At 41.6% G+C, this 17,681-nt stretch overlaps 1 protein-coding gene across 2 annotated transcripts; it reads left to right on the forward strand.

Moving 5' to 3' along the window:
• Positions 1-114: 114 nt before the first annotated feature.
• prdm15 (PR domain containing 15) lies at positions 115-15,238 on the forward strand. 2 transcript variants are annotated; one of them, XM_074610189.1, is made up of 24 exons: positions 115-234; positions 1,665-1,704; positions 1,809-1,902; positions 2,895-3,048; positions 3,156-3,308; positions 4,423-4,528; positions 4,618-4,683; positions 5,866-6,075; positions 7,274-7,474; positions 7,587-7,681; positions 7,764-7,851; positions 7,977-8,144; positions 8,454-8,548; positions 8,688-8,819; positions 9,181-9,321; positions 9,592-9,755; positions 10,149-10,228; positions 10,922-11,041; positions 11,173-11,304; positions 11,452-11,535; positions 12,564-12,739; positions 12,826-12,906; positions 13,234-13,455; positions 14,251-15,238. In XM_074610189.1, the coding sequence occupies exons 1-24, from the start codon at positions 136-138 to the stop codon at positions 14,785-14,787; spliced, it is 3,438 nt and encodes a 1,145-aa protein (XP_074466290.1). In that variant the 5' UTR covers positions 115-135; the 3' UTR covers positions 14,788-15,238. The 2 variants fall into 2 exon arrangements, with proteins under 2 accessions (XP_074466290.1, XP_074466291.1); XM_074610190.1 differs by lacking the exon at positions 14,251-15,238 and adding an exon at positions 13,540-14,014.
• Positions 15,239-17,681: the final 2,443 nt, after the last annotated feature.

Consider the following 17,681-nt stretch of genomic DNA (forward strand, 5'->3'; position numbering starts at 1 on the left):
CACATTCAAGTGCTTTTCCCTATTTGTACCCCTATTTTTTTTGTTTGCTAAACTACAACACAACCTCTAATTGCCTAATTAATGCTTGATTGAGTTGCTTTATATCAACTCTTGAAGAGCACTACATTCCCCACAATGCACTCGGCGCGGTGCGTTTCCGGTCCTGCGCCGTTTCTGGAGCGGATTGGAACCTGGAGTCAGGATTCGCTAAATGAAGGGTCTTCTGCAGAAAAGGTAACGTGTTTCTCTATAAATACACATCGTTTTCCTAACAAATGGCGACGCAGTGTTGTAGTAAAGGTGCAGCCGGTTCGTCCGGTTCGCTCGGTGCTTTGCTGCGCCGCCTCCAGCGCGCACTACCAGGCGTTGAAGAGCACCGACTCCGGTTTGGTGGTTTGCGTCTCCGGTCCATCCGCCATGCCGACTGTTCTTTGTTACATTTTGGAGAAGAGGAGCCGCTCAGATCGGAGTTAAAACCCGGCTAGAGTTTGGGAACGACTCAAATCCTGGATCCCATCTGCTGCCCGGACTGCACACGTTAATATGCATGCTCGAACTGCACCTCTTATATACCAAAAAACACTGTTAATGTTGTTATAATACATAATACACTGCTGTTTAGCCTGCAGGGCTGAAGCATGCAGTGCAGCTGAAGAAGTGTCTCAGGTTAAATGTGTGTGTGCAGGCTCTGAAGTTCAGCTAACACACTCTAAAAGTAGTTCCTTCATAGAAATATCCATTTTTCTCTTTCCTGTCCTTACCCCTGTTTCCTATAATTAAAGACATAATATATCTTCTATTAAAGACATAATATATCTTCTATTAAATACATGATATATCTTCTATTAAATACATGGTATATCTTATATTAAAGACATGATATATCTTCTATTAAAGACATGATATATCTTCTATTAAATACATGGTATATCTTCTATTAAAGACATGATATATCTTCTATTAAAGACATAATATATCTTCTATTAAAGACATGATATATCTTCTATTAAATACATGGTACATCTTCTATTAAAGACATGATATATCTTCTATTAAAGACATGATATATCTTCTATTAAATACATGGTATATCTTCTATTAAAGACATGATATATCTTCTATTAAAGACATAATATATCTTCTATTAAAGACATGATATATCTTCTATTAAAGACATGATATATCTTCTATTAAATACATGGTATATCTTCTATTAAAGACATGATATATCTTCTATTAAAGACATAATATATCTTCTATTAAAGACATGATATATCTTCTATTAAATACATGGTATATCTTCTATTAAAGACATGATATATCTTCTATTAAAGACATAATATATCTTCTATTAAAGACATGATATATCTTCTATTAAATACATGGTACATCTTCTATTAAAGACATGATATATCTTCTATTAAAGACATAATATATCTTCTATTAAAGACATGATATATCTTCTATTAAAGACATGATATTTCTTGTATTAAAGACATGATATATCATCTGTTAAACTTCAAGGAGAGGAAAACATGTTTGTGGTGCTGGGAGTAGATCCCCTCCAATATGTACTTTTTCAAAAGAATTACTTGCTCCCGCACACACTTTTCTCTGCTTTATTATATCTTCTATTAAAGACAAGATATATCTTCTATTTGCAGGTTGGCATAATGGCTGAGCAGGCACCAGATGAGTTCATCTGTGAGTATGAATCCAGCTCTTACTAAACTGAACTACTGACACAGACAGTGTGACACTGGGCTGCTCAAGGTGACAGGTGTGATGTGATGTGTGTGTGTTTGCAGGGTGTGAGGACTGTGGCCAGTACCATGACACAGAGTGTCCCGAGCTGGGACCACTGGTGACCGTCCAGGACTCCTTCGTCCTCAGCCGGGCCCGGTGAGTGACAACTCAAAAGTGCCTGAACTTCACTGACTTGACATCAAACTAGTGATTCCATCCATCAACTTAAAGGGATTGTTCAGGTATTTTGAAGTGGGGTTGTATGAGGTACTTATCCATAGTCAGTGTATTACTACAGTAGATGACGGTCAGTTTGGAGAAACAGACAGAAGTACCAGCACGGGAGCAAAGCAATGTACTGCTGTGGACAGGGGGCAGCAGCAAAGCATATTTTAGCTGTTAGCTGTTATTTAGTGGCTGTGAAGAGAGCGTAGATAACGGCTTCAGTTCCCCGTCGAGAAACATAGACTGTATAGCTGTCTCACGGCAAAGTAAACCAGCAAAAATATTCTAAATATAGCGTACATTTATACTGATATTGATTCTTTCAGGTGGGTCTTTATTTAAGTGTCTAAAATATGTTTTACCACTGGCCCCGTACACAGCAGCACATTGTTTGCTTCGGTATTGGTCCAGTCTGCTTCTCCAAACTGGGGGCGTGCCGACCGTCATCTACTGTAGGTAATACACTGACTATGGAGAAGTAGCTCATACAACCCCACTGAGAAACACCCAAACTATCCCTTCTAAGTTCATTCAGATTCAACCAGAGGAAGATCCGCAGCCTAAATTCCTACTATCTGCAGTGTAAACTGACCCTGACCTCTATCCTCGATCCTCCTCGTGGAGAGGGGGAATGAAAATACAAAGCCTTTACACGTGTCATGTTATTAATATTCTAGACCTTGAAGAGAGATTGTGTGAGTTTAGAGCTCGTTGCAGATTGTTGACTTCCTGGCACTTGAAGTTCCATCCCACACGCGCTAAATTCAGATCTTCAGGCAAATCCACATTTTATTTTTAAACGCCTCTGAAAATATAATGGAGTCTTTGTATTCACATAACACGAGGCGAAGTGCCAGGGAAATAATATGAATGATTTTTTTGTGTTCTAACAATCATACTAAGTTGTTCTTTTCCTGGATCAGGTCGTCTTTACCAAACAGCCTGGAGATCAGACAGGTGGACGATGGCCAGGAGGGGGTGTTTGTGCTGCGCCGGCTGGTCAAGAGGACCCGATTCGGGCCCTTTGAGGCTAAGAGGGTCCCCCACCTGGAGAAGGATGGACCGTTCCCTCTTAAGGTGCAGCCTGATGTTTACATGTGGAGCGGAAACACTTGATGTTCTGTGCTGTTATAAATGGATGGATGTGGTTGTTATTTTAGCTTCCTTTCTTGTTAATCCTCCAGATCTTCCAGAAGGACGCCGTGGTGGTGTGTTTTGACTCCAGCAGTGAAGAAGACTGCAACTGGATGATGCTGGTGCGACCCGCCTCCGACCACAAACACCAGAATCTGACTGCGTACCAGCAGGATGATGACGTGTACTATAACACCTCGCAGGTGCGTGTCACTATCCTAAACCTGAGCCTTGTTGGTCCAAGATTTCCCTTTTGTGATGACATTTTTATTATTATTTGAACTGAAGAGATGTATCAGCAATACGGCAGTGAATAAAGTTCATCAAACAAAACACTATATATCAAGTAAGATTTAACCATAATATGACAGACCACAAAAAGCACACATATTAAGTCACTATAATGGATGCAGATGACTATACATGCATAAGCATACATCTAGACATACATATGTATATACATAACATCTACACACACCTCACACCTATATATACAGTACATACACACTTGCATACATATAATACATACTAACATATTGCACATACATATCTGCAATAAGGAACTATGTGATAACCACCAAGTGGTACTGATGTAAGCGATGTTGCTTCAACCCTTATAAATTTAGCCAGTATTACAACACCGAAAGAAGTCTACAACAAACAGTAAAATAAACAGATTATGAAGCCCAAATGGGGAACAAAGAACTAAAGAAATATCACAGAAACAGGACCAGAGGGAGAGTTATGAATAAATAAAATAAAGTTAAATTTGAGAAATAAAAGAAATGGATAAATATAAACAGAAGAAAGAAGGAGGGGTTCTCTTAAGTCGAGACGCCTTTAAGATCCTCCACTGTTTTGGCCCAAAGACTTAATAGTTTCCTCTTTTGCTCCATGGATGTGTTCTGTGGACAATTTAAGATAGCCAAGATCTATAAAAGTAAGCACCCATTGCTAGTGCAAGCTGAGAGAGATCATTTAAAATCAATAGAGATTGGGACAGGAATATGTAATATAGCAGACAGATTTTCTTTCACCACCTTCCAGAAATTAGCTACACCAGGGCATTCCCAAATTATATGATACAAGGTACCAATCTAATACCTACTGTATATGGCATAAAGACCAATTTGAGTCAGCTTTAAACTTCCTACTGTGAAGGTTACGTGGAGTCATGTACATCCTGTGAATAAAGTTTAAATTAATTTGTTTGTGGTCAGGATTATTGGTCCAAGATTTCAGGGATTAATGTAGTCATGCAGCTCGTTCATGTCTAATAGGAGTTCGGTGTGTTGCCCCTGCTGTTTGTTTCCTCAGGATGTGCTCCCAGGAACAGAGCTGAGGGTTTGGTACGGAGCCTTCTATGCCAAGAAGATGGAGAAGCCCTCCCTTAAGCCTCCACTTCAACCAGCACCTACACCAGGTAGGTGACATTACGGCACTGATGCTGTTGTGCTGTGTCACGGCAACAGTGTGAGTTGTGTCTTTATAGTTTGTCTCTTCATTATTCAGATGTGACAGAGACCTCAGAGAAAACTGGAGCCGACATGCCTCCAGTGGCTGAAGAAAATAACGCAGGTAAAATCATTCAAACCATCCATCACCTCTAGTCAGTACATCTTAGAGTACATTCACACCAAGTGAGAAAGCTAACTTTTTGCGCGGAGGAAAAAAATATTGTAGCTGTCTATGGGCACCCAGAGCTACGATAGTACATCATACCTGTACAGAGACCGGCCAAAACTCAGTGTATAAATGTATGTGTATAAACCACAAGACTGTCTACAAACAACAACGTCGCTGCCGTATTTATGTCTAGATGAGTTTATGTTGAGTGTTGATGGAGCAGCTGCATAGCCTGGCACTGATCGATCCAAACTCCATTCAGAAAACAAGCAATTTAAAAGTTGTTTGCTTGTCGTCTTGCTGACAGACCTGACAAAGCATGAATTCAGACTTTTTACAAATCTGCATCATTATGTAGTTATTTCGGCATCCTTTTGATCCGTTTACAACAACTTCGCTGCCATACTAATGCCGAGATCACGTTATATTGAGTGTTGATGGAGCGTCTACAATTTTAGCATAGCCTGGCACTGATCGATCAAAACTCCATTCAGAAAACAAGCAATTTAAAAGTTGTTTGATTGCCGTCTTGCTGACAGACCCGACCAAGGATGAATTCAGACTTTTTACAAATCTGCATTATTATGTAGTTATTTCGGCATTCTTATGATCTGTTTATTGCAATTAAATCACAGCAAAATCTGTTTATTTTGGGTTCAAACAGCAGTAGCGACGTGTGGTTTGCTTGATACAGTCAGTATGTGAATTCTGCTTGCCGCAAGGTGATGTTATGAACCCAGACATGACGACGTTTGTTTTTCTGACATATCTGGGACTTCCACAACACGTACAAAGCAGCAACAGTGGTTATTTCTTCCATGGTTGATGTCAGAAATGGCGGAAAGAAACGTTGTTGGTATCTATGGAGACAAGCTCCTTCTCCTCTCCAGCGCGTCTAGCGTGAATGAACACAAATGATACCGGCGGTCCAACTTTCTTGGTGTGAATGCAACATTAGAAATGTTCTCTTCTTTCAGTAAGAGGAAAGCTAAGTTCATTTCTGGGTCAGCTGTTTCTCTCCACAGTGAGTCCAGCATTGGTGGAAGCCAGACCGTTCAAAACATCTCTAAACTGAGGAAATGCTGTGTCATGGTTACACGCTCTGATTCCCCTGCTTGCTTCTGTTGATCACAGGCAACGTGCTGAGTCATCTCGATGAGGCGAAGATAGCATCAGCGCTTCCGGACGACTCGCTCCTGCCCCAAGAGGAGAGCCTGGTCGGCCCCGATGAGGAGGAGGCCGACCCCCCCCCACCTCGACCGGTCCCCAAGAGAGGACAGGGCCGAGGGAGGAGAGCTAAAGGACGCAGGCCCGGAGGTGCAGCTACCGCTGGCAAAAACAAAGGTGAGGAAGACAAAACAGTCAGGTTTGAGCAGGAAAATCCAGCCTCAAACACATAAGAGATTACATTTCTGGAGCCAGTTTGTGGAGAAGTCGCCTGATATCCTGTTGAGATGAACCAAAGGATCTAAAACATCCTCGATAAACATCAGGATCTGTGTCAGTTCATGAAAAAGCAATATCTTCTTTGGAGACTCGCTGTCCTGTGCTGGCATCCAACAATAATACAGTTAGAAATTCATCTCGGAAAAAGCAAAGATACTGGTTATTCCACTGGGGTTGCGTTTCACAATGCAACACAGCTCTCACCTTTCTCCTCCACTTTCTATCAGAATCAGATTTGTTGCCAAGTAGGTTTTCAAATACAAAGAATTTGCTTTGGTATATTGGTGCATAACATAAATATAGTGAGAGAAAATAAAAATAAAACTCAACAAAATTCAATAAATGTTCATTTTAAATAGAAGAAAAACAAAAAAATGTGAAAAATAGTATACAATATGTACAAATAATGTAAATATAGAATATGAAAAAAATATGTCCAAGAAACATAAATATATATAATAGAAGAAAAATACTATAAAATATGAAAGAATAGTATAAAAATATGTACAAGAAATGTAAATATAGAATAGAAGAAAATAAAAATATTTATTTAGAAGTGAACGTTTTGTGCAGAAATGTGCAAAATTGTCCAAGGAATGTACAAAGGTTCACAGTACGTATAAGTATAATAAGAATATGCAATGTACAGGGATATCGTCCTAAATATGTGCATTAATGTAACACATAATACACAGATGTGAAGACGCTAATCTAGTGTGTCGTGTCTATGGGAGGAGATAAGAGTCTTACATGTGTAACTCATAACTCTGAACTGAACAAGTTGCGACAGGTTCAGGCACATTCTGCAGAGGATGTTGTTGGATGGCATTCTGGGGAAATGGTGCAAATATCTATCTGGTAGTTGGTGATGGAGCAGCTTCATTAAAAGTGAATGAAGTTATTCCTGTAGTGCTGAATTAGAGTATTTAATAATGTTGGTCACACATAACAGAGCACAGCTTCATGTCTTTATCATTTGAGCCATGCTAGCTAGCAGCTTGACCCTAGGGATGGCGGTGTCTCAGTCGGTCGGTCCACCACTTTGGTCCAGACTGAGATAGACATTGAAATTGACCTTGATTCCTGATGTGTGCAGATGTGAAGCCGTCGGTGGCGAGGTCAGAGCCGGTGGCCTCAGAGGCAGCAGCAGAGAGCAGCAGCGTGCGGAGCTCTCCGGACCGCGGAGTCGTCCTGAAGAGACACAAAACCAGAGAGCACAAGAGGGTGTACCGCTGCTCCCTCTGCAACAAGGTCTTCCAGAACAGCAGCAACCTCAACAGACACATCCGATCTCACGGTACGTGCACATTAGTGAGCTGAGGAACTAGTTGTAGGCCTTCGAAGCAGCGTCGCATGATTCAAATACTGTGCATTGAGAATGAGGAATCCCTTCTTGTGCATCCTCCCAGGTGATAAGCTGTTCAAATGTGACGAATGCGACAAGTTGTTCAGCCGGAAGGAGAGTCTAAAGCAGCACATCTCTTACAAGCACAGCAAGACCATGGTGAGTATCACTCCGAGCTGTTAGCTCAGCAGTTTTTATTACCTGCTACTTAATTTGTCTTCTTTTCATGTCCTCCCAACAGCCTGACATGGAGTACAAATATAAATGCAACACGTGTGAGAAATCCTTTCGCCTGGAAAATGCCTTAAAGTTCCACAACTGTCGGACAGGTCGGATAGGCTTTTACTTATATATGAAGTTATCTCCTCGCTTCTCCCTTTTTGAACGATGTTTCTGATCACATCCCTGTCACATTTATCCATCTTCTTCTTCTTCTTCTTCTTCTTCTCTCCAGACGACAAGACGTTCCAGTGTGATATCTGCTCGCGGTTCTTCTCCACCAACAGCAACCTTTCCAAGCACAAGAAGAAGCACGGCGAGAAGCTCTATTCCTGTGAGATCTGCAACAAGATGTTCTACCGCAAAGATGTGATGCAGGAGCACCACAGGAGGCACGGCGTGGGTGAGTCCCACAGGAGCAGAGAGCAAGGCTTCGTTTTGTTCCAAGTTTTTTAGGTTTAGTTTTCAAAGTACTGTTTTCAGAAAGGGCGATGTAGGAGGAAAATGGCTCTTTGTGTGGAATATTAACTGTGATTAGGTGCATCATTCACGATGTAGGTGAATTTCTTTAAGAAAAAACATGAGACTGGATCAAAAACTGTAGAGAGCTCCAACTTGCATCAAACTACACCTTTTAGTTACATGTCACCATATTTATCCTGTTGGGCCTTTAAGCTCTTTGCTGAATTAAACCCACAATGCATCTGGACAGGACCAAAGCACATGAAGAGAGAGGAGCTGGAGGCCAATGGAGAAGAAGGGACCAGGTACAGGAAGGAGCCGTCACCCTGTCCCATCTGTGGCAAGGTGAGCACTCCGCACAGCAGCAAAAATTACTGCCATTTATGGCAGCAGGTCAAACGAAGTGCACACGAGTCCTTGAGGGGAAAAAATGCACCGTGGGTGTTCATGTGCATCTGTGACGTGTTTGTGTTTGTGTGCACAGGTGTTCTCCTGCAGGAGCAACATGAACAAGCATCTGTTGACTCACGGCGATAAGAAGTACACCTGTGAGATCTGCGCTCGCAAGTTCTTCCGCGTGGACGTCCTTCGAGATCACATTCACGTTCACTTCAAAGTGAGGCGGCGCAGAGTGGAAGCTTAACATTCTCTATCGCTCACAGTTAACAGCCCCGTTTCTGGTAGTTTCTTTTCTTGCGTCGGGGCGTTTGTTAGCTGTGATATAATCACAACCTCCCACGGCCTGTCAGGAGCTGTTGCTCTTTCTGTATAATGAGTACGTAGAGTAAACGTAAGTAGACTTTGTCACCTGCCATTCCAGTAGTGATGTATTCCTTAGAGAAGACTAAAATGCACCATGTTAGATGTCACTGGTTATTTCATAGCACCTTGGATCATACACATTTCATTAAATTGGGTCTTGACCCCCCCTCTGGATCCTAGCTGTCACTGAGCTGAATCCTTTCTGTTTGTTCCAGGATATCGCCTTAATGGACGAGCAGGAGAGAGAGGTCTTCATCAAGAGGATCGGCATTTCAGCAGGCGACAGCGACGAAACGGACGACGATGATGATGAAGACGATCTCGAGCACCACAAGTACAACTGCAAGAAATGCCAAGTGAGCTTTGTCCCGACAGGCATGGAGACTTCAAGGCACACTTTACGTTCTTTATCTTATTAACTTGTAATAATATCAAACAGTTCAGGGAGATGAGGCACATTTAAGAATATAAACTGTTTTGTCTTTGCCCAGTTATCTTCAGCAGAGCGTTCATTGAACATGCTCAAGGCCCTCTGATTCATACAGCTATAAGAGCAGCTCGAGTAATATAAACTTACATATCTTTGTTTTTTTCTCACACAAATTCATGACCTTCTGTGTCTCTAGCTGTCATTTGCGAAGGGCAAAGAGTACCTGAAGCACATCCTGGAGCAGCACAAGGAGCGAGGCTACGGCTGCGGGATCTGTAACCGGCGCTTCGCACTGAAGGCCACGTACAACGCTCACCTGGTCATCCACAGAGAGCAGCTGCCTGACCCCGCAGTGCAGAAGTAAGCACTAAAACATGTCCCACCTCTCAGTTTTGGTTTGTTTAGCCTTGTCAAACCAAGGCTGAGTTAATGGATAAGGATGGAAATCAGAACGTCAGCTGTGGTCTGTTGCATACTGATAATATGGCAAAATACTCCAGACACCATTCTGAAGTGTGCTGAGGAGGAGAGTCCATGTGAAAGTCTTTTTATTCCCCTTAAATATGTACTGTGTATTATCTATTGAGAAGGTTCAGGTCAGGATGTGTAAGAGCTGAATGCAATACTGTAGTTAAAAGAATGGTCTGATTTAGAACACAAAAGGTAATTTCAAAGTGAAACTGCAACATAAAATGAACAACTTGCAGTCAAAAGTAACTGTAATCATTTCTTATCTGCTCATCTGTCCTACAGGTACATCCATCCGTGTGAAATCTGTGGCCGGATCTTCAACAGTATCGGTAACCTGGAAAGGCACAAGATCATCCACACTGGTGAGAAACATCCTGAGTTAAAATGTTCACTTGTCCCAAATTTTGGCGTGTTTTGGGCAAGGAAAAACTGGCATGGTGATTTTCACAGGGGTCCCTTGACCTCTGACCTCAAGATATGTGAATGAAAATGGGTTTTCTGGGTACCCACGAGTCTCCCCTTTACAGACATGCCCACTTTATGATAATCACATGCAGTTTTGGGGCAAGTCATAGTCAAGTCAGCACTCTGACACACTGACAGCTGTTGTTGCCTGTTGGGCTTCAGTTTGCCATGTTATGATTTGAGCATATCTTTTATGCTAAATGCAGTACCTGTGAGGGTTTCTGAACAATAATTGTCATTGTTTTGTGTCGTTTATTGATTTCCAATAATAAATATATACATACATTTGCATAAAGTACCATATTTGTCCACTCCCATGTTGATTAGAGTATTACATACTTGACAAATCTCCTTTTAAGGTACATTTTGAACAGATAAAAAATGTGCAATTAATTAATTAAACACATGATTTTCCATAGTTAATTGCGGTTAAAAATATTTTAATCAATTGACAGCCCTAGTGTTGACATATTTGGCATAACAACTTGAAGCAGAATAATAAGTTATACACAGAGACACAAACACAGAAAAGCATGTTTTTTATTTCTCTTGGTGATTGAGTGTCTGCGTGTGTCTGTTTGGTCATCCAGGGGTGAAGAGCCACGGCTGTGATAAGTGCGGCAAATCATTCGCACGGAAGGACATGCTGAAGGAGCACCTCAGGGTTCACGATGACATTCGGGACTTCCTGTGTGCAGAGTGCGGGAAAGGTCAGGTCCTCGCTGCTGCTGCATCACACACCTTCGTTACCTTTTTTTCTGCACTCTGCAAACGTCACGATCAACACATAATAGCTGATGTTCGGATCATCGCCGTATTGAGCAGATCTTTTCTTGTGCAGGCATGAAGACCAAGCACGCTCTGAGGCACCACATGAAGTTGCACAAGGGCATCAAAGAGTACGAGTGTAAGGAGTGCAACCGCAAGTTTGCCCAAAAGGTCAATATGCTGAAACACTACAAGAGACACACAGGTGAGTCAAAATGTGTGTTACAGATCCACGAAAGGTGTAAGGAAATAAAAGCTTAAATAGACATGTTATTCCTACACGTGCATCTTCACCTGATATTGACAAACTTGACAGAAAACACATCATGATACTGTTTGTTTGTGCTCGCAGGTATAAAAGACTTCATGTGTGAGCTGTGTGGAAAGACGTTCAGCGAGAGGACGACTCTAGAGACGCACAAGCTCATCCACACAGGCAAGTGTCTCATGTCAGACCACGTTAAAGAAAAACAGCCTGATCATTACAAGACATTAACAAGCTGAACATCCATCCATTATCTTGACATCGGGCGAAGGCGGGGTACACCCTGAACAGGTCGCCAGACTATCCCAGGGCTGACACATAGAGACAGACAATCTTTCACGCTCACTCAATTTAGAGTCGACAATTAACCTAACCTGCATGTCTTTGGAGGTGCTCGGAGAAATCCCACGCTAACAAACTCCACAGGGCCCCAAGCCCCAAGGTTTGAACCTGTGACCTTCATGCTGTGAGGCGGCAGTGCTAACCACCGTGCCGCCCAAGCTGAACGTGGGAACCTGTAATTTAAAATGAAAAATGGAGTGGTTTATGGTCGGACAAGAACTGATTCTGCAGCCTGATTTATGCAGCCAGAGCAAAAGAAACAGAACGCTGCTCAAAAATGAACGGACATGTTGACGGGTGGAAGTCGATGGGTGGAAGATGGATTGGTTGGGAACAGAGAGAGAAAAAAATTACATCAATACGGAATTCTAAATTCCTATTTTTGCGAAGTATGAAGCCCAGAAACTGACATATTTCAAGGGTAGAAACTTTTCATTTTTACACTTAGGCTAGGCTACCCGTTTCCCTCTGTTTCCAGGCTTTATGTTAGCGTGTCCTGGGGGTAGATTCATATTTACCACACAGACATGAGAGTTTTATCATCTCCTCATCTAACTCTCAGCAAGAAAGCGAAAAACAGTTATTTGTTTGTATTGTGAAGTGTTTGCAGTGGAACAAGTGTTGTTTTTCCAGCTTGTGATGCAGTTTGAGATTTGTGAAAAATCATTGACTAAAAGTGTTCTTTATTGATGTATTTGTATCTTTTTTGACAGTTTTTTTGGGCTCCATATCATAATCTGTTCAATTTTAAGGTCAAAACTATGAATGTGATCCCACCAGTAGTCTGCAACGTGTTTACATCGGTGCATTGAGCATACTGGACTGACCGAGTCCCCCTCTCTCTTCTCTCTCTGCAGTGGGCAAGACATGGACATGTGCGACGTGTGATAAGAAGTACCTGACGGAGTACATGCTGCAGAAGCACGTCCACCTCACTCACGAGAAGGTGGAGGCCCAGTCGTGTCACCTCTGCGGGACCAAGGTGTCCACCCGCGCTTCCATGAACCGACACCTGCGACGCAAACACCCCGAGGTGAGTCGCGTTGAGACAGGATCCGTATGTTTTACCGGCCAGGCCAGTTGCTCTTATTAAATCCTAAATTTCATTTGTGGCTCTAGGTGGTGTCTGTAAGAATGGACGAGTTTGACGATCTTCAGGAACCTTCGACAATCAATGATTCGTCTATCAGCATTGTGCAGGTTAGATTACATCTCTTTCACTCTGCAGTACAGATCTAATCAGTTGATACAATGATGTTGATGCCTGGCACTACTGCATATCATGTTCCTTATACTTTAACTTCCTTGTTGTGCACATCAGCATGTTTGATTGTACACTAAATATAGAAGTGTCAGAGTGCAAATATAAAGAGTTCCCTTTTCTTCACAGTATGAGCTCTGAATCAGGCCCTTTGCTCTTGGTGTTACATGCATCCTGTGTGACATGATTGTGTTTGCAGAAAGAAAGAAAATGAATAAAATCTACCCTGTCACCTGTCTCATGAAATGTTTCACATTCCTCCTCAGCCCTCTCTGACCCTGGAGAAAGACGGCATGCCTCATGAGAGGCCCAGCCGACCCTCCCGACACCCCAAGAAGAAGCAGAGAGTTCTGGCCGAGCCGGAGCTTTCCGAGTCCGACGAATACGTTGATTACTCCGAGCCGAGGCACGAGCCCATGGTAGAATTCAACGCCGTCATCGTCGGCGACGAGACCGAGACGAGCTCTGCCGTGCAGAGCATCCAACAGGTAGATATGAAGATTTTCACAAAAGCTCTTTTTTTATTGTCATAATAACATGTTCAATCTCTTTTTTTTTTTTTTCTTTCAAAGACCACAAGAAATGGGCTGAAGTTTTGTGTGCTCACACCCTGCTGATGGCCAGCAGAATAAATGCAGTGATGATATACATTTGTTGTACAATAATGTTACTACTGTTCTGGCTCTGTATTACTGGAAGCTTGATTTTCTTTTTGTTGTTTTGTTTATTGAGAGCTATAAAATGCTGTGATGATTGATTTCAATATCAACAGTATCAAAGTGTAATGAAAAGTCCCTCTAAAAGGGTAATTAAATAAAACCTAAATGGGTTTAATAAAATGGTAAATTGACAGATAATGTCATAACATCGCACATGAACCAGCAATTATGACTTATTTATTATTTATTTATTGTTTTTATATTTACATAAATGATGATGACAACATACTGTAACACCTTTCCTGCAACTAAAGTAAACAAGAAATAAAATAAAATAAAACTGACAAAAGAAATGGGAAATATAATATAATAAAATCTCCCTTTCACCCTCGTGGGTTGGTATCTGTGTCTTCCTCATTATCCAGATATTACAATATATGTTTAACTAAAAAATTTGGTTATCATAGTAGTTCTCCTAGTTTGCTTAAAAATTGGCTAGAATATTGGAGGTAAAGAAATATTTGTAGTTGAGAGTAAATTTCCCGTCTTTCAGATGTATTCATATTACTGCTTACAAACCAACATATATAAATATATACTGTATATGACCTGCTGCTCTTTCAGGTGGTGGTCCTGGCCGACCCCAGTGCTCCATCATCCTCCTCACCCAACAGCTCGGTGGGACTGACCAACATCACCGTCACGCCCATTAGCAGCCACGCCCCCGCCCAGTTCACCAGCCTGCAGCCCGTAGCCGTGGGCCACCTGACGGCCAGCGACCGGCCCCTCACCCTGGACAACTCCATCCTCACCGTCACCTTTGACACCGTCAGCGGCTCCGCCATGCTCCACAACCGGCCGGCCGAGCTCATCCCGGAGACGGTGGGTCCCGGAGGTGGCACGGCCCCTCAGTCGGTCGCCCACTTCATCAACGTCACCACTCTGGTCAACCCCATGGGCCACCAGCTGGAGGCCCCGACCCTGGCCTGGAGGCCCGTACCGGCGGTCGAAGGCGGCCAGGTCGCCCCCGTGGTGGAGGGTGCCCAAGGGGAGAGTCAGGAGGTCCAGAGTCAGGGCCCGGAGCCAGGCCGGCCCGTCCAGAGCCAGCCGCCAGCCCAGCAGCAGCAAGGCGGCTCTGCACAGCAGATGTTCAGCTACTAGAGCAGAGACTGGAGGTGCTGGTCACCTCACATTCACAGACTTTGTAATATAGTAGAGTAGATTTTATCAAACTGTACAAAGCTTTGATGATCACTGTCACCCTGATGCCTCTCCAGCCCCATGGAAGTGAATGAAATTGTAATGATTTCTGTTTTCTTTTTTTATACTGACAAAACACAGAGGCTGTTAATAATAATTAACATAATATTTTTTAAAAAAAGAAAGAGAGAAATGGTACTTTAGCCCAAATCACTGACACTCCTCTGGAAGATTTACATTTCAAACCAAAGCAACATGTTGAACATTCAAATGCCTTACCAGCCTTTTAAAAACCTGCATGTTTTCAAAATAAATCTGCTGCTCGAAATATGTAATATGAAAATGTACCAACCTGAAGAAAAAAACCCCGATGCTTTTGGTGCAGTGGACACACTCCTACCAGGTTATGTGATGAGAAGTGATGGTTGGCATCACTCATGAAATGTTATTTTTGAACACTAAGCTGTAATTATTGTTGAACTGTCTGGAAACAAATACTGGAAGAGTTTTTGTACTGTTATTTTTTAAACAAAATACCTCTTTGAAATGGCTGTTCTTTTTATTTGTCTTCATGTAAGTTTAGTATGTGTGGTCAACAGTGATAACTGTCAGCCGCAACACAAGGCGTCCGAATCCTGTGCAAACCTGCTTCCTGTCTTGCTTTTACATGACTATGTATCATCATCTAAAGTATGGAGGACGGAACTGCAAAAATCAAAAATAAATTAATTAATGACTCAATAAATAAATGTAATTTAATGTAGCAAACATAATACTAAAAATAAATGTAGCCATTAATTAATTGATCAAATGTGACACTAATTGATATTTCTGTTTTAATTTGTATCTTTATTTATCTTTGTATTAATGGCCTTGTTTATTTACGCCTTTGTTTAATTTATTTTTATTAATTTATGTATTTTGTTTTTATTAATTTTAACATTTATGTATTTATTTTTGCATGTAGTATTTTTTATTTATTCATTTATTTTTTATTTGGCGGGTTCCATCCTCCATACTGAATCCATACCAAAGTCTTTATTTCCCAAATTTTAAACAAAGAGCTGAACGAGGACATACAGGAAACCATCAAATTTGCTGGTTTTATATTTGATTGAGACCGCATTCACTTTACATGAATGCGGTCTTAATTCCGTCATCTTGACCATAATTTCTTTCTTTTACACACGAAACCACAACAAGAGGCTTAACCACTATAAAGTCGGTGTGTCCTGCGTCTATGTATGAGAGGTGGTGGGGCCTTTTGCATGTCTGTGCCCGGGGGCCCATTGTCTCCTAATCCGCCCATGTTAATCATAAACATCATGCATGAGAATACCACAGTTCAGTCGTGGCCTTCATACTTTGCATATCTAGGACTATTGTTTAATGTTCAAACACAGCTGGTAGTGTTTGAGATCAGGGACAGATGTTGTAAATCAGCATTTACCTCCAGAGAAAAAAATATTTATTAATATTAGTAACATTTTGCTATTTCCCAAGAATGTAAATTAGCTCTATCTTTATGCATATATTTTCAGAAATATATGTCTTGTCACAGAGCTAAATGCTTTAATATGAAACTTCCAGTAGATGGCGTTAAAGTCATCTTGCACACAGAGGGTAAAATGTAACTGTATTAATAGTTCTGAATATTCACAAATGAATTACTTAATATTTCTTTTCCTACCAAGAGGTATCAATAGTACATGAGATCTGCAGCACTGTAGTAGTACGTTGAATGAGCTTTCATAAACAGCCAACACATTCTTCATTTACTGAACATCAGCAGCTGCATTCTTATAATCATTTGTGTGGCCACACAGATGCTTCAAAGAAGCCCTGAGGAAACAAACTGAATGATAGGAACAACAAAACACAGTGGAAAGAGTACATACTATAAATAATATGCCAGCACATACCAGAGCTGCATGCTGCCACAAGCTGAGGTTTACTGTGCGACACTCTGAAAACATTAGATAGGCCACTGATAGTGGTTTGTTGGTTTGTTTTTACATGGTTGACGCACCAGATGATGATTTATTATTCATTTTTCTCTCAGTGGATAAAAGTGGACGGTCCTGATTTTAGTCAGAGCAGCAAAGCAGATGAAAAGAGCTGATTTAATTAACCACACCGATCAAAGCTCCTCTTTCATGCTAATGATCAAGAGGTGTGATGCCGCCCCAGAGAACACTTTACACGGGAGGTGGGCTCTTGTTCACACCGCCCAACAACTTTCATCCTTTAGCTGCTGCTCATGTTAATGTGTGTCTGCAGAGCAGCAGCCTCGGGGGACAAACACTGATCTGTGCTGCAGTGACAAGAGCTGGAAGCCTGAAATGAAGCCTGGTTCCTGACAGACCTATAAGATCTGCTTATTGTCTCAACAGCCTCCCTGATGACATATTTACACTTGGTCTTTATACCTCGTCCTTCCAGTTCCCTGCTTAAATCTGGAGAGCAGGGTGGAGTAAGGTGATATGATGAGATCATGTGTTGTGCCGGTAGAGTAGAGGTAAATAGAGAGGGAGGATTTCCACTTGCTGATTACCAGAAAGCAAACAGCAATGCAGAATAAATAATTGTATTTGTATAAGGGTCATTATATAACCTAGCAATTAAAAGGAGATCCTTAAGGGACTGTATGAAAGTTATTAGGGGGGGGATGGGGTTCCCAAACTATTTTCCTTGAAACCCCCCTACTTGTATCTACGAAAAGCTGAGACCCCCCACACATATTTTCTGATGTCATCACCCTAAAAAAAAATAACAAACATATGTGTACTAAATTACGTTTTATTAAATCTATTTTCTTTAAAGCTGAAGTAGGCGAGATCGGAGCAAATATGATT

Source organism: Sebastes fasciatus, chromosome 16 (genome assembly GCF_043250625.1).
Source record: "Sebastes fasciatus isolate fSebFas1 chromosome 16, fSebFas1.pri, whole genome shotgun sequence".
Taxonomy (NCBI): Eukaryota; Metazoa; Chordata; class Actinopteri; order Perciformes; family Sebastidae; genus Sebastes; species Sebastes fasciatus.